Genomic DNA, 25,575 nt, shown 5'->3' with positions numbered 1-25,575 from the left:
TTATTATTTCGTTAATATTTTCTTTTATATTTTCTAAGATCTCTCGTTGAATGCCCCCAGGGTATCTTTTAAATCTTCTTTTGTTAAGGTTTCTCCAGTCCCGGAGACAGTTTTCTCTCCGTCCGCCATTTTGTCTGACATTGGGCTTTTTGCCCTGGAGTTTACTTTCGTTTTATAAGGGCCAAAAAAAGCGTTTGACTTTACCGTTTTAAGTTCTTTTCGCTGAGTCTTCTTGTCGCTGCTTTTGCCCATCGTCTGGAGGCTTTAAATTGCGATGTGGTTTCTGCTTTATTGGGAAAGTCGAGAGAGTGGCACAGAGAGTACTCAGAGTGTGGCCGACGCTCCGCCCCCCCCCCCCGAGTTTTTGTGTAAATAACGATCCATGTGAGTTGGTTTTCTGTAGACCTTGTGACCTAATTCAAGGTTGGCTTTGCGGATGACCATGATATCTAGAAACCAAGGATATCTATTTACCCTTGATTTCTTTTTCCATGGTGAATTGTATGTTTGGGTGGATGTTGTTGAGGCTCCTTTAGCCTTTCATCTGGCAGCATTAGTTCCACCTTTGCTACTTCTTGACTTTCCTTTGGAACATCTTTTGGGAAGAATAGAATTTTAGAAGCACAAGTCAGAACTGCAGCTCTTTGCTTACCTTCCCATCCTTAGGCATTTTCATTTTTTAAAAAAATTGCACACTGCATACCTTCAAATAGCATACATCCGCTCCAGCTCTTAGAATATAAAAAGGGTTCCTATTTTGAACAGTATTGAAGTGCAGATGTACTTTGAACATCCTGTTGAAGAAGAAGAAGAAGAGAAGAGATTGGATTTATACCCCGCCCTTCACTACCCAAAGGTGTCTCAGAGCGGCTTACAAACTCCTTTCCCTTCCCCTCCCCACAACAGACACCCTGTGAGGTGGGTGGGGCTGAGAGAGCTCTTGACAGAAACTGCTCTTTTTCAAGGACAGCTGTGCCAGAGCTTGTGACTGACCCAAGGTCACATCAGCAGGTGCAAGTGGAGGAGTGGGGAATCAAACCCGGTTCTCCCAGATTAGAGTCGGCACACTTAACCACTACACCAAACTGGCTCTCAGTTGATCATGGAGGCATACCTTTTTAGCCTTTGGGAGTTTCCAGATGTGTTCAGAATGTGGGCAAACCTGATTCACATCTGTGCCTATACATGTTTGCATGCATTTATATATATCCCCTGCACCCAGTTGTCAGCTAGCTGCCATTATGTCTGGGATATATGGTATTACCTGTGCAAGCTGTTACACCCATCCCCCCCCTGTGTGTCATCTTGCTTCATTATATTGCATGTGTAGCTTTGCAGAAACTGGCCAAGGTCGAGCAGCTGGAGGTGGGAGTCGTGGTATCGCTTCGCTGTTATGGTTAGCTTGCCTGAGAACTGAACTTGTGTATAATGTAGGACCGTTATGTTCCCAAGGAATTGGGCGCGCGTTCGCTGTTCTATTCCCGCCAGAGGGAAAGGGGCTAATTGGCCCTTACCTGGTTCAAGTTCCTTTATTATGTAGTCCCAGTGTGATTGCAGTTATTCCTAACAATGTCCTTGTTCCTGATCGAACCATCGCTTTGAAATAAATTTTGCTTTACTTTTAAACGTGGATTTATTTTGAATGCTTGGGGATCTAACACCAGTCCAAAGCATTTATGTTCATAAATAGGTAGATGAACGGACCTTACTAGAATTTCCCTTGCCTCTCCTGTTGCACATGAAGAAATGTAAGTACATGATAGTTTCTAGTTATGACAATATCACCTGATTGTACCAAAAAAACATACCTTGGTATTTTGAGGTGAATAGACACAGAAATGAGTGGTAATTGGATCTCCACTGCAAAGTTTTGTGGTGAACAGACATTCTAATAAAGGTACTGCAGTGTTGATACTGAACAGATTTTATGCTCCAGGTTCTGTATTTTATTAATGCTATCTACTCCCATATATTGCCCACCCACAAAGGACTTTGCTCTGGGAGTATGTTAACAGATTTATTTGTAAAAAAAAATGTGACTGATCTCCCCTAGGCAGAACCCCAATACTTGTTTTCATATTCAAAGCTTAACCCTGAAACATATGAAGTAGGAACAGGTGAAAATGTCCCTAGGGAGGAATGTAGTGCAGGGATTCCCAACCTTTTTCAGCCTGTGGGTACCTTCGGCGTTCTGACATAGGCAAATGGAGCCAACCACAAAATGGCTGCCATGGGAGTAAGGTTGTGAATAAGTTCCATAGTAGGTCTTCAGCATTTCAGACAGAAGCTCTGTTTAATGAGATGCCTTTTAAAATTAAGATATCATTTAAAAAATTTCTAGCATACACTCAAGCGGGGGCACACAAGGCCTTGTGGTGGGATCTCATTTCTTCTCCCCCACTACTCCACTTTCCCTTCCCTGAAAGCCCCATAGTGTTTCCTATTTCCCTGCTTCTTTCTCTTATTCCCACCCACCAGCCAACCTACCTTTATCTGACCCTCCTCTTTAGTTTTCCCTTCTCCTCTCCCCTGGCAGCGTCTTCGTGGGATAACTATGGCAGAGTTGCATGGTGCTGCCTGCTGGGCCCAGTTGCACAGTAGGGAACTTGTGAAGATAACATCACTTTCCACTGTATCTCCCCCCCCCCCAACTATTCTGTTCTTCCTGGCAGTCCTCATATCTTGAAATTTTCTTGCTTGTCTCCTTCCCACTGGACCCACAACCTACCTTTTATCTGCCCCTCCCCATCTTCAGTTGTATTTATTTGCTTAAATTTATATCTTTCTCCCCAGTGGGGACCCAAAGCAGCTTATGTCATTCTCTTCTCTTCCATTTTATCCTCAGAACAACCTAGAGAGGTAGGTGAGGCTGAGAATGTATAACTGGCCCAAAGTCACCAGTGAACTTCCATAGCAGAGTGGTGATTCAAGGCTGTTAAACAATAGCAAGCAGCTGAGCCTGGGTGATTCCTGCAAGTTGCATGGTAGCAAATCATCCAGTGGTTGCTGCTAGGTCTAGCCCTGGTAAGTCCTTCCTCAAGGGCCAAAAAACAGCCCTGGAAAAAACAAGGCTATCCCCTCTGTCTTTTACTGATAGCAACCAAGGCTTCAAAGCTGGTAATACTTGTTGCCTTATGACAGTGGCATTTGTTAAAGCTGTAGGTTCTGCATCTATCATTTGGGTCTTTTGAACCCTCTTCCCCAGTGTACTTTCTTTTAGGTATCATACTTTTCTGCAAACTACTGGTTTTCATAGGGTTTATAGAAAGATGTGTCTTGTCCGTTAGTGGTTCCAGTCTCTGGATTTAAGTATCAACAGATTTGCCATGTTGAGAATTAGATGCATTGATTAGTTAGAATCTGTCTTAATTTTTTAGGTACCTAACATATTTATGTAAAAGGAAAAGTACTTCTCCTAGCTGTTCCTTCCTGTGAGCCCTTAACCTGTTCTCTTACTTGTAACAATGAGAGTTCATGCTGATGGGCTGGTGAGAGCTCCTTGCTCTTGCGTGCAGTAAGAAAGAGTTTCTGACCAGACTTTGATAGGAACATAAAAGATCCTTGAAAAGAGAACAAAATTTGATATAGTGATGTTACTATTAATTTCCACCTGAATTATAAAAACATATTAAAACTGGGAAGATCTGTTGACTGTTAGGTGCTGTATGGATTTTAGCCAGGACCCTTGCTATGCTTAGTCAGAATTAAGTCCCAGTGTGTTTGCAGAATATTACTCTGCTATCTTCACAGTTAAGGTACTTTACATAAAACCACTGTCTTCATTATTCCATAAACATAAGAAGCTCAAAAAGCCCCACCTGGCCCCACCCACTTTCTAAAAGCACTTGGTTGGTACCAGGAAAGGTGCTGGCAGGCACCGTGGCGATCATGTTAGAGACTAGGGATGTGCATTCGGCTTTCCTGAACCAAAAAAAATACTGAATAAATACCTTATTGGTATTTATCTGGTATTTTTAAAGCTGAATACAAATTCAGGAAACTTTTCAGGCTCTGAATACAGTTTCCCGAATTTGTTTGACTTTTTTGGCTTTCAGGTAGCCAAAACCCAGCTTCCCTTGGGCTGCTGCTTCCCTAGTCAGTTTCACTCCCCTCAGCTCCCCTCCTTTCTACCTTCCCTCCTTCAGCTGCCCCAGGGCTGCTGGAGAAGCACAGGCAGAGAGCCTAGCCATGCTTAAATGCTTTTCTTTCCCTCCCAGTTCAGGGAGGGAAAGAAAGGCATCTAAACATGCCTTGGCTTCCCTGCCTGCACTTCTCCAGGGGCCCCGCGGCTTCCATGCCTTTTAAAACCCTCTGAGTTTCTCCACTGTGGAGAAGGGGAAAAAAAGAAGGCGACATGTTTAAATGCCTTTCTCTCCCTCCCCGATCTTGTGAAGGGAAAGAAAGGCATCTAAATATGCCTGGCTTCCCATGTTGAGATGCCTTTCCCATGTTTAGATGCCTTTCTTTCCCTCACTGAGATCAGGGAGGGAGAGAAAGGCATTTAAACGTGCCTTCTTTTTTTCCCCCTTCCCCCTCTGAGCTTCTCCGCCATGGAAGGGCTGGGAAAGCACGGGGCAGGCATGGAGGCATGCCTGGGCTCCCTGCCTTCCCTTCTCTACGTTCTGCAGGGCATGAATGTGATTTGGCAGAGATTTCCACCAAGTTGGGGCCAGTGTGGAAAACACCCTGGCCCTGGTCGAGGACAGCTGGATATCTCTCGAGATGGTCCCCGGCTGACCTTTTACACCCTTTCTAAGGTCCAAATCCAAATACCTTTATTGGCATAAAAGAAAAGCAAAATACCACAAGGTAAGTTTACAGAGAATTCAAATTATAAAATCAGTCAAACATCAGATAGAAGAGTTGATCTTTTGCTCCCTGATTACTATGGCAGCCAGGAGGTACCTTGCAACTGAACTTGTAATATGGGGACATCGGTCAGATAAAAAGAAAAATACCAACTTTGCCCCAGAAAAACCGTGGCAGTTAGACATAGTAGGTTTAATTATACAATCCCACACTTCCCCATTGAAATAACAATGCTCCAGAGTGGGTCCCAAACATGATTCCCAACTTTCTCATTTTTTTGGTAAAAATTAAACATTCATTGATCAGTATAGTGCACAGTTATGGGTGTGCATATTCACTGTCTTGTAAACTGAAACAGAATGCTGTCCATAGTTATGAAAAATATATACAAGGATTGTGAAAATATGCCCAAGTGCTGGGAACTGCAACAAGGAGGATGGGAAGAGACTGAATGTTAGTCTTAAAACTAATGTGTTGTCTCTGATATTATATGTTGGTTGTGGAGCCAAACCTTTGAAACTTTCTCTGAGGGGAAATTTATCTGTCTCCCTCTATTCTTCTTTTTCTGTAGACATACAGGGGTCCATATCTTTATTGTCAGCATCACTGATAGAGATGCTTTGGTCCTTGCTTTGTAAAGTAAGAGACTTATGTGAGGACTTATTGGCTTTAAATTTAGCTTGAGATGTTCTGCTGCTGACTGTTGATTACCCCTCTGATGCATCGTCTTTATAGGCGGTTGGCAAAATTGGAATTAACCCCTTTGATGGAGTAGAAGTAGATATTAGGGTCGTGGGAGCACTGCAGCCTGTCAGTGTCAGGGATGAGGGAAATCAAATCATCATCGTAGGTTTGAGTCTGACTTGTTGTTAGGCAGTTGTCTCCCAAGGATAAATACATTAAAAGGTTCATCTATAGTGTGAAGGAGCTGTGGTGAGTTCTTCAGTTTCTCTCATGTAAAAAGAACATTTGTTTGTGCTTCCAAAGAAGATATTCTAGGAGAGTTTACAGGATATAGCTGTTCTATTTTTCTTGGCCCCTTAGTCACACTTGAACTAATTTGTAATGTAGGCATTCTCCTTTCTGCATTTTGTACTGAGCTTGAATGGTTGTCAATAGTGTCAGGAGGGGGTTCATTTTCAAGTCCTGAATGGAGAGATTTTCCACTTGTAGTCCCTGGGATTAATGCTGAAACAGTTTCATCAATGAAGACTGTGGTTGAGAAGATTCCAAAGGAAAATAAAAACCTCATTTTTAAAAAGCATCGAGGGAATTATTGGCTGCCTAAAAATTAGAAGAACTCTTCTCCCAGAAAATGTATTTGAGATTATATCTACTCTCTCAAGGTCAATATGACATAAGAACATAAGAGAAGCCAATGTTGGATCAGGCCAATGCCCCATCCAGTCCAACACTCTGTCACACAGTGGCCAAAAATACCAGGTGCCATCAGGAGGTCCAACAGTGGGGCCAGGACACTAGAAGTCCTCCACTGTTGTCCCCCCCAGCACCAAGAATGCAGAGCATCACTTGCCCCAGAGTCCCTATCTATACCTTGTGGCTAATAGCCACAGATGGACCTCTGCTCCATATGCTTATCTAATTCCCTCTTGAAGCCGTCCATGCTTGTAGCTGCGACCACCTCCTGTGGCAGTGAATTCCATGTGTTAATCACTCTTTGGGTAAAGAAGTACTTCCTTTTATCTGTTCTAACCAGATCGCTTAGCAATTTCATTGAGTGCCCTACAAGTTCTTGTATTGTGAGAAAGGGAGAAGCGTACCTCTTTCTCTACCTGCTCTATCCCATGCATAATCTTATAAACCTCGATCATGTCACCCCTCAGCCGTCGTTTCTCCAAGCTAGAGATCCCCAAACACTTTAACCTTTCTTCATAGGGAAAGTGTTCCAACCCTTTTATCATTTTAGTTGCCCTTTTCTGCACTTTTTCCAAAGCTGTAATATCCTTTTTGAGGAGTGGTGACCAGAACTGTACACAGTATTCCAAATGAGGTTGCACCATTGATTTATATAGGGGCATTATGATACTGGCTGATCTGTTTTCAATTCCCCTCGTAATAATCCCAAGCATAGCATTGGCCTTTTTTACTGCAGTCGCACACTGTCTCAACAGTTTCAGTGAGTTATCTACTACGACTCCAAGCTCAGTCAGTCTCTGCCAGTTCGGACCCCTTCAGTGTGTATTTATAGTTTGGATTTTTGGCTCCAATGTGCATCACCTTGCATTTGGCCACATTGAATCCTATTTGCCACGTTGACGCCCACTCGGCCATCCTCAACAGATCCCTTTGGAGTGCCTCACAATCCTCCCTGGTTTTCACCACCCTGAACAACTTTGTATCATCTGCAAATTTAGCCACTTCACTGCTTACTCCCAACTCCAAATCATTAATGAACGAGTTAAAAACCATCGGACTGAGTACTGATCCCTGCGGTACCCCACTGCTTACCACCCTCCACTGAGAAATTTTCCCACTTATACTCACTCTCTGTGTCCTATTAATTAGCCAGTTCTTGATCCACAAAAGAACTTGTCCTTTTATCCCATCATTTTTAGCTTACTTAGGAGCCTTTGATGAGGAACTTTATCAAAAGCTTTCTGGAAGTCAAGGTAAACAATATCTATTGGGTCCCCCTTGTCCACATGTTTGTTCATCCCCTCAAAGAACACTAACAGGTTAGTGAGACAAGATCTTCCCTTACAGAACCCATGCTGAGTCTGCTTCAATAGTTTTTGTTCATCAATGTGCTTACTAATTCTTAATAGCAATTTCCATCAATTTACCTGGTATCGACGTCAGACTGACTGGCCTGTAATTTCCCGGATCTCCTCTGGAATCGTTTTTAAAGATGGGAGTGACATTAGCTACCTTCCAGCCCTCAGGAATGGAGGCAGATTTTAAGGAAAGATTACATATTTTTGTCCACAAGTTCACATTTGAGTTCACATTTGAGTTCTTTCAGAATTCTCGCATGTATGCCATCTGGACTTGGTGATTTATCAGTTTTTAAGTTTTCTATCAGTTTAAGGACCTCCTCTCTCGTCACCTCAATCTGACTCAGACAAATTTCTACATGCAGGAGTTGACTCAGGGAGTAGAGGTTTGGTCTTTTATTTGCCCAGTGCGCACAGTTCACAAAATTGTGTTTGATAAATATTGCAATTTGATGGTTTTGCAATCTGCAACCCAGCTGTATACCTTCCTCACTGTTCCTTACCCTTTCAGAGGGAAATGGTATATCCTATGTTCTTGGGTCAGGAGGTTTATGATTCCTTTTAGGCAGAGTCTCCAATATTGGTGCGCTGAGGTTTTGTTTAAGGCGATTGAATTTATCAGCAATACTGTTCAACTGTTGAAAAATAGCTGCAACAGTTTTGCTGGTAAGTAGGCAATTATCTCCTGTATACTTGAGCAGAAAATCTCTTTGTGGGTATTGCTCATGCCACCTACTCTCAGAGGAATTGTATTTCATATCTGATGGAGATGAATAAGGTGGTTGTGAGTCTATTAACTCACAGTCTGAAGCTGCTAATTTAGTCTCCTTTAAAGGTTCATCAGCTTTACATGAGTGACAATTTATAGATAATTGGGAGGCTGGCTCTCACTGTCTGGGTCTAGAGCCTTGTATTTGTTAGGGGCAAAACATTTAGACAAGTCACTTCCTAATTCTTTCGTTTGCAAGTTATCTATGCACAGCTGCTTGGCTGGTTTTAATGGGGAGCAAGTCTCTGAATTTTTCCTTGTTCTTTTCCCCCCTCATTTCATTTTTTCTTTCCCTTAATTAGTTCTGTGGACTATTTCACTAAGTCTTTTGATGCTTACCACCTTGGGAACCGTATTTGGGTGGAAAGGTGGCATAGAAATGTAAAATAAATAATACATACAACTTCCTTCAGACAGCCAAATAATTAAGAATTGCCATCTTAATCAGGGCTTAAATTTTAGTCTTGTCTGGATTGTTTGTAGGGTAGGCTATCTTGAGCCGGTGTATTTTGTGATAACGTAAAGAAAAAAGAATGTCAGTATTAATACTTCATAAAAAAATCCTCAAATCACTTCATGAAAAATTGACATTCTTGTGTGGACTTCTAATTGGTACATTTCAATTTTTCCTGTTTGAGTTAGGCAGTGGGTGTACACATTTTTTTTTGGGGGGGTGGGTAGCATGAGTTGAATGATATTCATGACTGGCCATTGGAGAAGAAGAAGAGAGTGGATTTATACCCTGCTCTTCACTTGGAGTCTCAGAGCAGTTTACAAACTCCTTTCCCTTCTCTTCCCTACAAGAGATACCCTGTGAGGTAGGTGGGGCTGAGAGAGCTCTGACAGAAACTGCTCTTTTCAAAAACATCTTTGCCAGAAGTATGGTTTGCCCAAGGTAGGGTTACCAACCCCCCCCCGGGGGGGCAGAATTCCCCCCGGTTTCGAGCCCCGATTCCCGCTCCTGCGGAATCGGGGCCCGGGGGAAACCCCACCCCCGCGCGCGTGTCACCCGGAAATGACATTGCACGCTGGGGGCGGGGAAACGCCATTTGAGGGGAAAACAAAGAGTTTCCCCCTCAAATGGCGTGGCCCCGCCCCAGCGTGTGACGTCACTTCCGGTGATGCTCTGGCGGTGCGCGCACACACATCCCCAGCCGGCTCCCGGAGCGACAGGATGCTCCCCCGCCGGTAAGGATTTCTGATTTGGCAACCTTAGAGTCCACTCACTTAACTACTACACCAAACTTCACCACAGGACATGAAGAATGTACACAACATCTCTCTTTGAAGAGGGACAGGTACACATTGCCTGGTCAAAGTACATGCTGTCCAGCAAGCCTTGGGGAATGCACATTTGCACACTTTTTCCACATTCCCCTGCCAGTATGGATACTCCTGGGGAATGTATGTCAAAAAAAGTGTGCATGTACATTTTAAAATAAATAAATTAAAAGCTTTAAAAATCCTTTCAACAATACCCACAGTTTAATTATTTCTCTGAATTTTTAAAGGAAAAACATTTATGGAAATCAGGCCGCAAATACTTAAACAAGGGAAAGGACTTGAGACTTTATTTGCCTCCATACTCTTCCTCAGCAGTCTACCTCTAGGTTTCTCTTCTCCCTAACTTCCCCATTTATAGATTCTACTTTTGGTAAGAGCTGGTTTTAATTTAGGAACGGAGCTAAGTACGTGTATGTGTGCTGGTGACAAATATATGCACCATTTTTTTCAGGCTGAATACGTCCAGCTTGTCACTGAGCTTCGGATGACAAGAGCCATTCAGCCTCAGATCAATGCTTTCTTGCAAGGCTTCCATATGTTCATTCCACCTTCTCTGATACAGCTGTTTGATGAATATGAACTCGTAAGTAGCACGATGAACTTTTTTTGTGTCAAGTGGCATTTAGTGCAAGTGGGTAACTATTAGTTCCTGAAGTTAAATGATGATTAGCAGGTTGGGCAAAGGTGGGGTAGAAATATTTTAACTACTTTTGAATTCTTGGGGGGGGGCCCACTTCATTAGTAACTTTAGCATGAGGACAACATCAATTAATTGGAATTTGGGTTGCCAGGTCCCCTTGTTGCTCTGGCAAGGGGAGAGGCATTCCAGGGGTGGGCGGGGATGTTGCACAATACGCTGTGTCACCCGGAAGTGATGTCAGAGTGTTAGCGACATCAGGAGTGATGCTCCGCTTTTTGGACAAAACATTGTGGCAAAAATGGACTCAAACCATAGAGTTTTGCCTAAAAAGCAGAGTGTGTGTCCCCCCAACATCATCAATGCACTGCCATCGGGGGAATTTCCTCTCACTGGCCAGCTGGCTGGCAGTGGGCAGGAGCCCACAAAAGCGAGGGTTCCCCTACCCCAATTGGGGAATGGTATTTCTACAGGAGAGATTTTTATATCATCAGATAAAATAAAATTCCCCAAGTTGACTGTAGATAACCAGGAACTCGTTTTTTCCCCTTTTTCTAATGTTCAGTAATGAGCAGGTGCACTAGTATAGCTGATATAAAAAAGCAAACACTGGTCTAAAAATTGGTTTCTTATATGCTGAACATTGACTGATTGTAACTTAAAGTTACAAATCTGTTTTTGAAATCTTGGTTTTGGTTTCTTCCTTTTTTGAAGGAATTGCTGCTTTCAGGCATGCCAGAAATCGATGTGAGCGATTGGATGAAAAATACAGAATACACAAGTGGTTATGAAAGAGACGATCTCGTTGTTCAGGTAAAATCTCCTTGGGATGAATGCAAATTTGTGTTCATATTTAATAGATTCTGCTACTTCTAGTTTTAAATTAGAGGTCTTTAGGGAAGGAAGGCGGATGGTAGAGAAATCTTGCTGAAGCTAAGCAGGTCTGGGCCTGGTAGGTTACCATGTAGGAAATTTCATGAGAATCCCCTATAGGCTTCCCTGAGTTCCATTAAGGAAGATGTATGGACTATAAAATGAATTAGGAAAATTGTAAAACAATGACCACGTTTTATTTGTTTACTGTCATGGAAATGAGGCAGAATGAGTCAGTGTGGTGTAATGGCCGCAGTGCGGGATTACCCTTGAGATTAAAATCCCTTTTTGTCATGAAAACCTTACTGGGGTGATCTTTTTAGTCTAGCCTGCCTCATAAGATTGTTATGAAGGGGGGAAATGGAGGAGGAAAGACCCATGTATACTACACTGAGCTCCCTGAAGAAAAGGCAGGATAAAAATATATGAAATAGAAATATTTTGTATCAGAAGTTGATTTCCCTAACTTAAATTGCAATACTTTAAATGTGTCCCTCTTTTTTTAAAAAAATCTCTACTTGAAGAAGAGTATTTCAAAATCTTATTTTTCATCTAGTGGTTTTGGGAAGTTGTAGAAGAATTGACTCAGGAAGAACGAGTGTTGCTTTTGCAGTTTGTTACAGGCAGGTGAGTATACATATCATTTTAATGAAAATGTTTTACCTACATTTTGAAATTGTACTGCATAGCGTTGTGTTGTATCATTCACCAAAATGTGTGATCACTGTCTCAGTGAGACGGGGATGTCTAAAGTGTTCACTTTGTTATTATAGTGCTAACGTCAAAACTACTTAATCCTTTGTCAGATGGGTGAATATTATTGGCTGCCAACTTCCTCTATTTCTATGGGTTTCTTCTATGTCATAAATATACTTAACCACTTGGCTAGTTTTTGGACTTCCGACTAGTCCCTTTTCACTTAACGAAATAAGGTTATGGTTCTAGTATGTCAGAACTAATGTTCTGCTGTTATAGCAATTGAACTAGCAGGCATTAGAATCTCGCAATACAGCTGAAGATTCAGTTGTTGAACTTCCGGGGAATGACGCAGCGTCGCGGGTGCTTAGTCGGGATGCTCCCGACTAGCCCTGACCTTTGCTTTTTCGGAGCCCCCAGGGTCCTTGTGACCATCGGGGTTTAACCGGACTTCCCGGAGGGAGGTCGGGTCGCAGGCGGTGAACGGGACGAGACAGATTTGTTTCAAAGTGGGAGCAAAGAACAGAGCAACATGGTCTGCCATGTTTGCATAGCTGTGATCACCCATTTTAAAAATCTTGGACTTACAACATAATATACAGCATCAAAGACTGTTTAAGTCTGTTTGGTGCTGTTTGTGCTTTGGGGGTTGTTGGAGGCTGAGTGAGTTGCTGTGGAGTGCTGTTGATTGCAAGCCCCGCCCCCTATTGTGCTGGGCTCTGCTGTGCTGAGCAGGAAGGGGCCTTTTGAAACAAAAGGCTGCTCCTCGCCTGAGGCAGAGCTGAGTCAGCTGGGCTGAGGCAAGGAGTGGAGAGCATGTAGTGGGTTGCTGATAGAAGGTAGGGGATTTTTCTTTCTCCCTTTGCCTTCCTAGCTGCTGTGTGGGAGCTGAGAGAGAGTTGGGTTCTTTGTAGCCTGATAGAGAGTGGTTCTGTTTAAGTCTAAAAAAACAACAATCCAAAATACTGCATAGCCACTTAGCACAAATATATACATCAGAAAACACATGGATAAGTGATCATAATCTTAAATAAAATTAGAAATAACATTATTCATGAACATTCACAGCCAACCCATGGATCATTATAGTAGCTAGGAAATAATTTATTATTTTATTTATTTACATGGGATTTATATACCACCCATAAATAACTAGCAACCTGATTGGTAATGTAAGAATTCCAGTCCAATAAAAGGTATAAAACCAATCACTCCTCTGGAAAACCCTGAAATTTGTGTAAGAGGGAGATAATTATGAAATTCCTCAACTCAGTATAAAAGCTATAATATAACATGAGGTAAAAATTCAGGAATGCCGGCCATACATGTGCAGTATTTCTTCTGATACGAAATTCTCAAAAATCTACCATAAAGGATTTTTCAAGGCAGAATATTGAATATTGGCGAGCATAAAAGCTTTGTGGAGTTTTGGAGATTTAAGATGGAATAATTAATAGTGAGCAGGATCCCCATAAACTGGCACGATGCCATTTGCAGTAGGTAGGGTTGCCAACCCCCCCCCCGGTTTGCCAGGGGTTTCCCATTTTGGGGGGGCCCAATACCCACAGCTACCCCGCTCCCTTCTCTCTTGAGAGAGAGGAGTGGCTGTCTTTAAGTGCATGGACATTTCCTCCCAAGCCCGATCTCCGCTTGAGATCAGGCTTGCAAGGAAATGTCAGTGTGCACTTAAAAGGGAAACACCGGCTCCTTTAAGTACAGGGAACTGGCCTTTCTGGAGATCAGGCGGGTGGGGCGGCGGACTCCCCAACGTGACGTCATCACGTCAAGGATGCCCCGCCCCCTCCAGGAACGCCCCCAAACCCCAAAGTCGCGGAAGATGGACTTGACAACCCTAGCAGTAGGGGAACATGTTCTGTTTGCTAGAGAGTGCAAAACTGTTTCTCGATATCCAGCAGTCTCTGAGGCAGCAATCTGAAAGCCAGTTGTTTCCCTAACATAAGGAGTGAGTCAAATGGAATACCAATTGAATTAATTTTCTACAGAACCATGCAATACCACTTATGTAGGAGTCTGATAACATAGTGTGCACATAGCTAGGATGATTGGATAAAAAATGAAGGTGCAGCCAGAATATCAATAACCAAGCTCTAGTTTCCAAAAGGCCCAGTCCTGTTTCCAAACACATGGCCGTATATCCAACACAGTTTGGGATACCCAGGATAGCTTAGACTTCTGCTACAGCCTGATTAAATGCACTGACCCAAATGGGAACACCATACAACAGCTGCAAACATTGACCACCATGAATGTAAAAGAAACATAACACAGCAGGCATACCTTGACTGGGTAAAGTGCATATTTTTGTTGGGCTAACCAGTTGTTGTTATATAAAAAATGTAGCATTAGATATCTGAACTACTTTACTTGTTCCATGGCATTACCCTTGACTTCCTCCCCCGAGTACATTTCCAGGCCCATGTCCTGTAGGTCAAAAAACCCTCGTGAATAACTGTTCTGTAACTTTACTGTTCTGAGGGCAGGGAATGCTACTGTGTTCAGGAAGAAGGAGGGAAGGGTTGAGAAACATCAGCTACCTTGCTCAGGGACAATACCCTCACTCAAGAATCACTCCTCAAGGAATTTCTTACTTGAAATGGGTTAATATTCAGCTGGTGGCAGCTGAATAAATCCCTTCAAATGGGTTATGTGTGTCAAAATATTCTAGACTGTGGAAAAGAAGTTATATTTATAATACTTTTAAAATATATTATAAATCCCACTATAGCAAACTGGCAGGACCTGGGCTCTGGAGGTGTCTATGGTGAATTTTTCAGGCTTGCCAGTTAAATTTCTCTCCAAAAGCTTTGTGATCAGTGAGAAATTGTACTCAGATTCAGTATTGCCACTGGGCTTCTCTGTGTTCAGAATCTGCATCACAGGTTTCTCCAAAAGCTTGAGTAAACATTTAGTGCCACTTGAATGAAAAGTCAAACATTCCTTTTACAGCTAGAGACCATAAAATTAATTTTATTTATCTAGTGAAACAAATACCACCTCTGAGAGGTATTATTTCATGGAATTCCTTTAAGTGTATCTTGTGTCTCTTTTCTATTATACATAGCAAAACAAAATTCAGTGAATGTTTTCTGATGCTATTATTGTGAGTGAAGTAATATATGACTCTGGGACTATTTGAATTAACTTTTTAGTTTTTTGTAAAGACTTGATCACAGGTTTTTGCTGCATTTTTGCTGTATGTATCAGCAGCAAATACCTGGTGGCCCATCCAACATTTCATGCTCTTCAGAGTTTTATTTCTACCCACTGTGTCCTAGTTTGTAAATTGTTTTTCACCCTTTAGTAGCATTGTGCTGCAAATATAAAGTTTGTCTTCATGGCTTCTGTGTAGTCACATGGGACCGTGCACACGCAGACCAGCCGTGAAGAAAGTTCTGTAGATTTCTAGCTGTTTCCTAAACTCTGGAGTGCTAGGCTCTTCCTCCCCTCTGATGCACACTGGTGTTTGCCACCCAAACCGGCACGTGATGGTGGGGTGAGCACTTCTTCCCTCAGTCCTTCCTTTGCCACCATGGAGAAAGGTCCTTGTTTTTCTGGCTCATCTAATTTCACCTCAGCATCGGGTGAGGTTTTCTCTTGTTTATTTCTCTTCTTGAAATGGCCTTGCTTAAAAAGTGCGGTGGATGCGGCACCAAGATGGCCCAGTCAGATGACTACAAATGTTGTCTGATCTGCCTTGGGCAGTCCCACAATGTAGTGCTTTGTATGATCTTCTGTCAATTTACCCCGAAGGCTTGCCAGGAAAGGACTTCCAGGCTGAAAGCTTATCTGTGGGAGGAAGTGCTTGGGGCCCCAGAGAAAGACCAGCCTTCTCGGAGGGTTGAGAAATCGGAGCTAGGGTCTGAACTCCCTCAGTGGGCGCAGCACCCTTAGGATCCTTGTCAGGACTGGATGCTTTTTTGGCGACAAAGTCAGTTCCGGTACCTAGAAACTCATTGGAACCTCTGCCTTTGAGTTTGAAATCTAGGTCTAAGGAATTGTCTTTCAAGCACTCTTCACTCTCAAAGGCCTTGACTTCTAATGCGCCTTGGCCCCATACCCCATCACTGCTGCCAACCCTGGCTGCTAGCTTAGATTCTTGTGACAACTATGAAGTTATTGAGATTTGGCCACTATCTCCAGATCCAATCCAACCCCCACCGAGGAAAAAGAGGTCGACAGATTATGGCAATGCCTCACTTCCATCAGTATCTTTTCAGTAGTGTCCTCCACAGGGACCTTGGTTCCCATATCCGACTATGCCTTCATACATGTATTGCCTGGCCAACTTACCTTGGGATCAGCAGTCCTGCTCCTATCAACTGGTACTGCCAGCCATGGCTCTGGGGCACAGTTTGGGACGTCCTTCATGTCCCTCGACATCATTCACCATCGAACTCTGGCCATCACTGTACACATTATTTATTTATTTTATTTTTCGGATTTATACCTCGCCCTCCCTGCTAAATCATTGCGTTTGAGGAAGGGAACCAGCTGCCTGATCAGCCGAAGATGATAAAAGGCCAACTTGGCAGTGGCTGCTACCTGGGCCTCCATGGTTAAGGAGGTGTCCAGGAGCACTCCCAAACTCCTAACCTTTGATGCTGGCACCAGTGGTGCCTCATCGAAGGTCGGGACTGGGATCCTTACCTTTGGACCACCCCGACTCAAGCACAGGACCTCTATCTTCGTTGGATTCAATTCAATCAGCTCAGTCTAAGCCAACCAGCCACGGCTTGTAACGCCCGGTCCAGATCTTCCAGATAGAGCTGGGTGTCATCCACATACTAGTGACATCCCAGCCCATAACTCTGGGCAAGGGGGTGCATGTAGATGTTAAATAACATCAGGGAAAGCACCGCCCCTTGAGGCACTCCACACTCTAGTGGGTACCTCTGGGAGAGCTGTTCCCCTAATGCCACCCTTTGTCCCTGACCATGGAGAAAGGAGGCAAGCCATTGCAAGGCGAGCCCCTGAACGCCTATGTCGGCGAGGTGGTGAATCAGTAACTAATGGTCAACCGTGTTGAACACAGCCAACAGCTACAACAACAACAGCACTGCCAAAACTGCCTTGATCCCGATGCCTCCGGAGATTGTCTGTGAAAGCAACCAGTGCTGTCTCTGTCCCATGGCCCAGGCAAAAACCAGACTGGAAGGGGTCTAAAATGGAAGCATTATCCAAAAAGCTCTGTAGCTGGATTGCCATGGCCCTCTCTGTAATTGTGCCCAGATAGGACAAATTGGAAACTGGCCAATAGTTAGCTAATTCGGCTGGATCCAGGGATGGCTTCTTCATGTATCAGCAGCACCGCTTCCTTGAGCGCCCCAGGGAGCAGTCCCTTCGTGAGGGACTTGTTGATAATTTCATTTAAGGCACCATGCAACCCATCGTGGCCAGCTTTAATTAGACATGATGGACATGGGTCAAGGCAGCATGTGGTAGGGTGTACCACTAGGAGCAATTTGTCAACTTCCTCTAGGCTGAGCAGACTGAAATAATCCATAACCTGACTCGAAGACGTGCAGGGAGCCTTAAGTTCACTCACTGTATCAACTGTGATGGGAAGATCACGGCGGAGGGACAGGACTTTATCTGTGAAATAGTTCGCAAAAGCCTCACAGCCGATATCCAGTTCTCTTGGATTTAGTCTGCCCTGTGGCAGAACAGTTAAAGACCGAATTGTTCTAAATAATTGGGCTGGGTGTGAGAGAAACAGAAGAGGAAGAAGAGATTGGATTTATACCCCGCCCTTCACTACCCAAAGGAGTCTCAGAGCAGCTTACAAACTCCTTTCCCTTCCCCTCCTCACAACAGACACCCTGTGAGATAGGTGGGGCTGAGAGAGCTCTGACAGAAACTGCTCTTTTTCAAGAACAGCTGTGCCAGAACTATGGCTTGCCCAAGGTCACACCAGGAGGTGCAAGTGGAGGAGTGGGGAATCAAACCTGGTTCTCCCAGATTAGAGTCCGTGTACTTAACCACTACACCAAACTGGCTCGCAGACATGATTGTGGCCACATAGTACTCTCTCTTTGTGGCTTTGACCGCCGTCTTTGGACTCAGTGTTCAGTTCTGACTTCTGAGGTCATTTCCAGTGTTCTTGTCAGAACCATCCCCTGATGAGGCGATTGGCAAGCTGGATACCATCTCACCAACTGTGAACTTGTCCCTATATACAGAACAGCTTATTCATGGGGTCAGGTCCTTGGAACTAGATGTTATGTGCTGGGATCTGCAGCCATTGGATCCAGTGCTTAAAGTTTTTTACTCCTCGACATCAGGCTTGGTGGCTTTTCCGATGCTGCAGGGCCTGGTTGACATTGTGAAAGGGGTGTGGGTGAAGTCTGCCTTGGTTTCCCCCTCAGCAAGAAAGTTAGATGCTGTGTATAAAGTGAGGGAGGAAGGGTGTGGATTTTCCTTATTACTGAGCTTGTGCCCTCAAAGCACAGATCCAGAACACACACTTTTCCTTTCGATAAAGAAGGGAGAAAGTTAGATTCACTGGGTAGAAAGATATATACCTCCACCACACTCACACTATGTATGGCAAATTTTAATATGATCATGAGACTTATCAAATGTTCCTATGGGAAAGTATGATGCAACATGATGTAACTTTTCTTATAGAAAATGAAGACATTAATCATTCTAAATTCCATAAGTATGCACCAGACAGTACAGTGTTCTATGCCACCTGAATTACAAATGATGTATTTTAGAGAAGAGAGAAGAGATTGGATTTATACCCTGCCCTTCACTACCCAAAGGAGTCTCAGAGCAGCTTACAATCTCCTTTCCCTTCCCCTCCCCACAACAGACACCCTGTGTGAGGTAGGTGGGGCTGAGAGAGCTCTCTCCAGAACTGCCCTTGAGAGAACAGCTCTGAAAGAACTTATGACTAACCCAAGGTCACACCAGCAGGGCTGCATGTGGAGGAGTGGGAAATCAAACCAGGTTCTCCCAGATTAGAGTCTGCACTCCTAACCACTACACCAAACTGGCTCTTAAATCATTAAAAGTAGTTTAGGTTTGATAATGTATTGCATGTATTTCAATTTTCTCCAAATTTCCTCTTTTTCCCCTGACCTTAGTTAGCTTGAACCAGATATTGACATTTGTATGGAAAAACAAATTGCATTAATTGGCTTTTAATGTATATCTGCCCAGCTGTCAGGGAAGAGAGAAGAATTGACAGCAGCATGGCAGAAATAAAAGGCATCTGAGCATGGTATTAATTTATGCAGAGTATGAGTGATTAGTACTGAGTTCATGGGTACCTGTGTGCATACTCCATTTAAAAAAATTTGTTTGTGTTCTACTGAAGATGGAGCAAACCTAATTTCATCAGTGTTTAGAATGTGGGAAATCAGTGCCTATTGAATACATATATCTCGTTCGAAAAAGTAATCTAAATTGTGTGCTCATTGCTTGTGCTGCTTTTTAAAAAGGGGTGTAGCCTCTTTTTCATGTTGTACATTTTTTTCAGTTCCAGGGTACCCCATGGTGGCTTTGCACATATAATGGGTGGTAGTGGGCTGCAGAATTTCACAATTGCTGCTGTGCCATACACACCAAATCTTCTGCCAACATCAAGCACATGGTAGGTTAAATAGTCTTATTTTAATGCATTAAGATTGTCTCTTGTTGTCATTATGGTTTTGGGGGATGAGGGGAAGAGAACGGCAAACAATTATTCAAGATCAGAGAAACACCCTTAAATAACCTCATTACAGAAATGCCTTTGGTCAGTATCATTAGTCACTGCAGGATGGGTTGTGATACTCCAAAGGTATGGGTACTTCAATTATTTCCTCCACAGTACTGAGGGACAAATTCTAACTACTGTCATGTAGTTTAATGGGCAGCAGTACAATATCACGAAGGGACACTTCATGCTAAATTGCTATATTGCTTTTTTATTTTAAGCTAAAAAGGTATTCTTCTGTAGGACGGCAGAATGCTGAAGGGGACTGCAGTGCAGGCATGCTCTTTATTCCCCATGCCTGCTTCATTTTCAAGAGATCTCAGTCAGAATGTAGATCTGAGATACGGTGTCACATTAATTATCTTGCACAGAACAATTTTTTTACTTTCAGATTTTTAATGGGGCTGCATTTTTCTCCATTCCAGTATCAACATGCTGAAGTTGCCTGAATACCCAAGAAAAGAAATCCTTAAGGACAGGCTTCTTGTGGCATTACACTGTGGAAGCTACGGTTATACAATGGCATAATGAAGTTAGAAAATGCATCTGATTTCTGATGTGCAATTCAGAGTGGCAGAAGTAATTTAGGAACCTGTCAATAAAAGGAAGGGAGGAGGGAACAGACTTGATGCTTCAGTCCAAGGCAGGATTTGACTTAAGCAAGTTGAAAAGGACCCGTGTCTGCCTCTATCATCATAAGTCTTGGATACTGTTTCCTAGTATATATTAAAAGTGTACTGTGACTTCGGATTTGAAATAAGGGTTCTGAATTAAAAATGGCATTAATGCCTCATCTGACTCTCTAATTAGAGGGCTGTCAATGTGATTCTGGTTGTCTTTATTTTAACTAAGAAGCAGCTATGTGCTTGCCTGCCTGTTCGAGACTACTTAATGGCGGTTGGAGGACTTCTCAAACCATGGCCTCCTGGGGCTTTTGATGCAGCCTCCAAGGCATTCATCTGCTCCATAGAAATGTATGGAATAAGCGTGGTCTGGGACCTCACCTACAGCCACTGTTCAAGTCCAGGTTGAAAATCACTGCATTAAGCTCCTTCTGTTTCATTGCAAAAGGGTAACTGGCACAGGGTTGCAGCCACAGCCTTTTCCTCTATGCTGTCTTGCATGCAGAAAGTGCCATTTATTTATTTGTTTGTTTGTTTCCCCAGGAAGCATTTTACAAAAAAGTTCAAATTGGTATGCAGAGCACCAAATTTGATGTGTATTTTCCTGCTTATCTCACTGAACTTAAATTACAAAGAAGTTTTTTAGCTTTATGGTATTTTATTATCTGTATAATTTTTACAAATCCATTATGTTAATAAAGAAGTAAACATCTGACCAAAATGTAAAGATAATTTGTATTATACATTTAAAATGTACATGCGGTTTAAGCATTGTTGAAGCATTTGTGACTTCGTGGCCCTTCAGAGTTTTGTATGTATTTAAGAGGTACAATTCTTTTGTCTGGGGGATGCCTTTTTCATGCCTGTGTGAAAGGTGTGCAATAAAAGTGGAAAAAAATTATTGTAATTTACCTCTGTATCAGTTGTTTTATCTGTCTTTGCGTAGCATTTGAAATGAACTGCTTATTTAAGCAGACATAGTTTTGATGGCACTGCAGAGAAAAGTATTCAGGCTTCTTCCAGGCTTATAAAACTTCATTAATCACTGTGATATAGCGCAATAAGTCACAGTTGGGAAGGAAATTTAGTCCATGTTAACAAAGAATTAGACAAACTATTGGGGTCAGAATCCTACATTGTAAACCTCCTGTCCTGTGTTCTGTGTGTTGGCAACTGCAGATATTCATGGAAAACAAAAAATAGCTAATTCAGGCTGTCCTGGAAATTATATTAATAATGATCCCACCCCTCCCATTCTGAAGATCTGCCCCCCTTGAATAAAATAGCATAATAACTTAATAACATATTGGAAACATAATAACAATTGAAAACAATTGCTTTTATATTACCTGGTATGCTATCTTAATTTTGTAAGACGATTACTATCACTAGCACTTTGATTATTTGATTGTTTAAAATTTTTAAAATGTTTTAACTTTTGTATATGGTTTATGGTACTGTGTACCGATAAATTTAAGCCGCCCTGAGCCTGTTTGTGGGGAGGGCGGGGTATAAATAGAATAAATAAATAAATAAAATAAACTTTGCTACCATATGCTAAATTTTCTGTTACGTTTGCTGCTTGTACTTGGAGCAACAAAAGCATTATGTGAACATATAATACAGTGTGTTCTTTGTTGAACAGGGAGCTTTGTTGCCTGTAATAGACTAAAAGCCTGTCTGATAATGATGTTAGCATATATATTGAGCATTTACTGTCCCCATCTTTTATTTTATTGGATATCAAGCTGCTCATGCTAAAAAGCAACTTTAAAAACCCTCTGAAACCTTATGTAGCATACAGTGTAAAAACAAATAACACCTCCTTATTCCTGTTTTTGTCAACTGTTTACTGTTTTTATTAAGGGGTTTGTTAAATCAGTTTTTGAAAACTATATTTTCTGGAAGTACATAGTAAAAGGACATGTAGAGATATATAGCTTTATCAGTACAACGGGGATATTTTAAAGCGAAGTTTTTAAGTTTTAAGATACTGTAGGGTGGGGCAATGTTAAGAGTGGATAGTAATCCTGCTACTACAGTGATTTTCAGATCAAATTCTGTGGAGTCTTCACATTCCTTGGAGGTTTCAGGTAAAGGTAGCCAGAAGTTGTTAGTGGTCACTCAGAACCCTGTCCTAAGTCATGTTGCATATGCAGGAAACGTGGGCTCCTAAGGCAGTGTAGTACTGCTTCTGCAACATCATTTTTATCTAAAACATTTATATCCTAGTATTTTTATATATTGAATCAAGGTGGCTTGCAATTAGTTCTATAAAAACTAAACTATGCCACACAGTAAACCCAGTAACAATCCATCCAGTGGCCACAAACTTTTCAGACACTATTAAAAGCACAAACCACCTCATTTTGCAGTGTTCTGGAATGCCTGAAAGGACATTCGGAAACCCATTCCACAGGGCAGGTGTAATGGAAAATATGTGGACTCTGGAAAATCAGCACACAGTCCTGAGGGGAGGGAGAAACTGATGCATGAGTTCAGATAGGAAGAGAGGATCCTTGATCTGTGAATGTCAGAGGAGAGGAAGAGAATTCAGTAGAGCAGGGGTCTCCAACATGGTGCCCATGGCTCCCACCAGCACATTTCCTGGAGCCTGCCAAGTGTTTTTAGGAAGTGGGTGGGGCCAGTTGGGGCTTTTGCCCAGCAAGGCTTTTGATTAGCCAATGGGGATTTGATTGGCTGTGCAGATTTTTTTAAAATGTTGCATTGGGAACAGCTGCCACCACACCAGAAATTTCACTGTGTGGTTGAAGGTAAGCTGTAGCAGCCGTTTTGTGGCTGGCTCTGCCTCCTGTGGCAGTGATTTTGTGTCTGTGGTCACCACACTGTGTCAGAATTCCAAATGTGCCTGCAGTTGGGGACCCTTGCAGTAGAGCATGCTGCTAGTGGTTAGATATATGTGCCTATACTACTTTCTTTTGTAAATACTAGACCTCATGCTCTATTTTTGTAGTAAGAGGTGTTGTGAATTCATGTGTGGAGTTGTGGTATAAAGTGCCCCCCCCCCCGAGATGTAAAATTTCCGGAAATTTTGAAGCTTGGAGAAAAAACCCGGGTTTTTTCGGAGGGAAATGGAAATTTTCAGAAAAATGGGGAAAAATGCTATATTAGCACTTCTTTCTTCTTTTCCAGATTGAAAGTCATTCTGTTACTTTAGGAACATAAAATATGACTATGGACATTTTTACTTGGCATGAAATTATCGCAACTAGCATATTAAAAATATAGTATATCCAACAATTATTACAAACAGAATACCCACCCACATGCAAAAACAAAACTGAAACCTTTTTCTTTTCTTGTGACAATAGCACCTCCTAAAGGAAGAAATGCATTTTGTTCTTGCATTGGACAGTTCAGTTTGTAACCCAGGACTTGCTTCTCCTGAGTTCACAGAAATTAGATCAATCTGATACCATACATATTTTTTAGAAATGATTTGGAAAATATTTGAACACCTTTGTCTTAAAATATTTTATTCATCATGTTAAAATAAAATGTTCCATAATCATTTTTTTCTTTTTTCAATTTTTCAAATTTTTTGGGAAAAAACAGAAAACATTTTTTCCCGTATTTTTCCAGTTTTTTTTCCGGGCCTTTGCATCTCTACCCCCCCCCCCCAAGATATCCTCATTGTGCCCCTGGGGGTCCATGAATCTCCAGGAACATTATAGGATCAAGATGAGGGACTGCATAGGAACAAATTGGTGAATGTTGTTTTTCATCTCTTCGAGCAGAAGAGGTTAGGACACAAGTTGTCACCTCTCAAAAATCACACGGAATCCTGTAATCCCAGAATATTGGGGAGGGGGCACAGGAGTCTAAAACAATAAACTAAAGTGAAGCAATAATGGCATTTTATTTCTAACTTGACACATCTTTAGTGTGGCAGTTTTCCCATTCTTTGTAAAATCATGGGTGTGGGCAGTATTAAGGAAAATCAGTTTCATTTGAATAGGGATTTTGCTTTTCTGTTATTGCTCAGCCAATAAAAACAGCATGGGAACCTAATTTCACTGACAGGACTCAACCTGAGAATAAGTAACAGAGAACCCCTGAGTGTCTCCAAAAAGCCTTTTCTACCCATTGAATAATCATAACCAGGTGTGGAACAAGCGCTAAAAGAAACAGCATATAAAAATCATTCCAAGCAGCTGCAGTTGCCTTTTCACATGCAATTAGTAATCAGCCAGTAAACATATGAGTCTTTTCAGAACTCAGCATTGAATAAAAAGAGAAATGCTGAGCTGCTTTGATCTGTCACTGCCAATTTCCAGGACTTGATTAGACACACATGATAAACTGGAAACACTATTTGTAAAATTAAGCTGGAGACTTCTGGCATGTTCCTGAGGTGTTGTACTGAAAGTCTAAGTTGTATACAATAGGTGGAAGAAAGGAGGGATGTATGCTGTTGGGGTACTTGCCCATGGAAATCAGGTGAGTGGAACTGTGAGACCCACTTTTTGAGGATTCCTCATTGAAAAGCTCAATGTCAGACAAATTGCCTACCAGAACTAATCTTTGTTTTCAATTGGTCTTGTTACAACCACAAGGATACTGGATCTGTTTTAGGTTTGTTAGTCTTAAAGGTGCCAGTGGACTCAAACTATGTTCTGCTTCAGACCAACACAGCTACCCACCTGAGGTTATCCTCTGTTCACTAAAAGTAATGAGGCTGTGAACAGGTTTGGCCAATTCTGAAAAGTGTGATCCTAGGAGACTTCCCAGAAGTTCAGCTATATGTTATCAGTCTGTGGCAGGTGCGCAGACAGGGTTGCCAAGTGTCTGGTTCTTTTGTCCAGTAAAAAAAAAATGAGAAAATACAGGACATAGAAATGGCTGGTATTTTCTAGTTAAGTCCCAAGCAGTCCCAGGAGCTCTGAGGCTGTGCTTGCGTGATGCAGAGGTTCCAGCTGGGAGAGAGCCCTACCCACCCTCGCAGCGCTGCCACCATCTGGGGAGCCAGACAGGTAGAGATGGGTTGGCCTGGAAAGTGCTCAGAGCCAGATGCTAGGCAGGGTCATCCTCTCCTGCTAGCCTTCCCTGTTCCACCCACCCTCATGCTGCAGGCACAAAGCAGAGAGAGACAACCTGGACACAAAGCGCAGTGGTGGTGGTAGTAGTGGTTTCTGGGTGAGCACTCAGGATTGCCCCTCATGCTTCCATCTTCTGCAGCCTGGCTGGTTTCCCCTTCTCCCATGGGATGGGGCTATCCACTCTGGCCGTGGAGGCTGCCCTCTCCTTTTCCAGCACAGATCCGCCAATCTCCTAGCTGGGGAAATCAATCTTTTTTAAAAAATAATAATATTTTATTGATTTTATAAACTATATCCTACATTCTAAAGGTAAGGGCAGGGCTCTTTTTGTAGCAGGAGCTCCTTTGCATATTAGGCGACACA

At 42.5% G+C, this 25,575-nt stretch overlaps 1 protein-coding gene across 2 annotated transcripts in view; it reads left to right on the top strand.

Moving 5' to 3' along the window:
* The window catches only part of HACE1 (HECT domain and ankyrin repeat containing E3 ubiquitin protein ligase 1), a 71,546-nt gene extending 50,818 nt beyond the window's left edge, over nt 1-20,728 (top strand). For both annotated transcript variants that reach the window (XM_015427809.1, XM_015427808.1), the window contains exons 20-24: nt 10,049-10,180; nt 10,949-11,047; nt 11,664-11,734; nt 19,311-19,424; nt 19,955-20,728. In XM_015427809.1, coding sequence (XP_015283295.1) covers nt 10,049-10,180; nt 10,949-11,047; nt 11,664-11,734; nt 19,311-19,424; nt 19,955-20,057 — 519 coding nt within the window. In that variant the 3' untranslated portion in view covers nt 20,058-20,728. The remainder of the gene's footprint in view (nt 1-10,048; nt 10,181-10,948; nt 11,048-11,663; nt 11,735-19,310; nt 19,425-19,954) is intronic.
* Nucleotides 20,729-25,575: the final 4,847 nt, after the last annotated feature.

The sequence above is a fragment of the Gekko japonicus genome, unplaced genomic scaffold (assembly GCF_001447785.1).
Source record: "Gekko japonicus isolate JY-2015 unplaced genomic scaffold, Gekko_japonicus_V1.1 scaffold556, whole genome shotgun sequence".
NCBI lineage: Eukaryota > Metazoa > Chordata > Lepidosauria > Squamata > Gekkonidae > Gekko > Gekko japonicus.
This window is presented reverse-complemented; position numbering and strand designations above follow the sequence as displayed.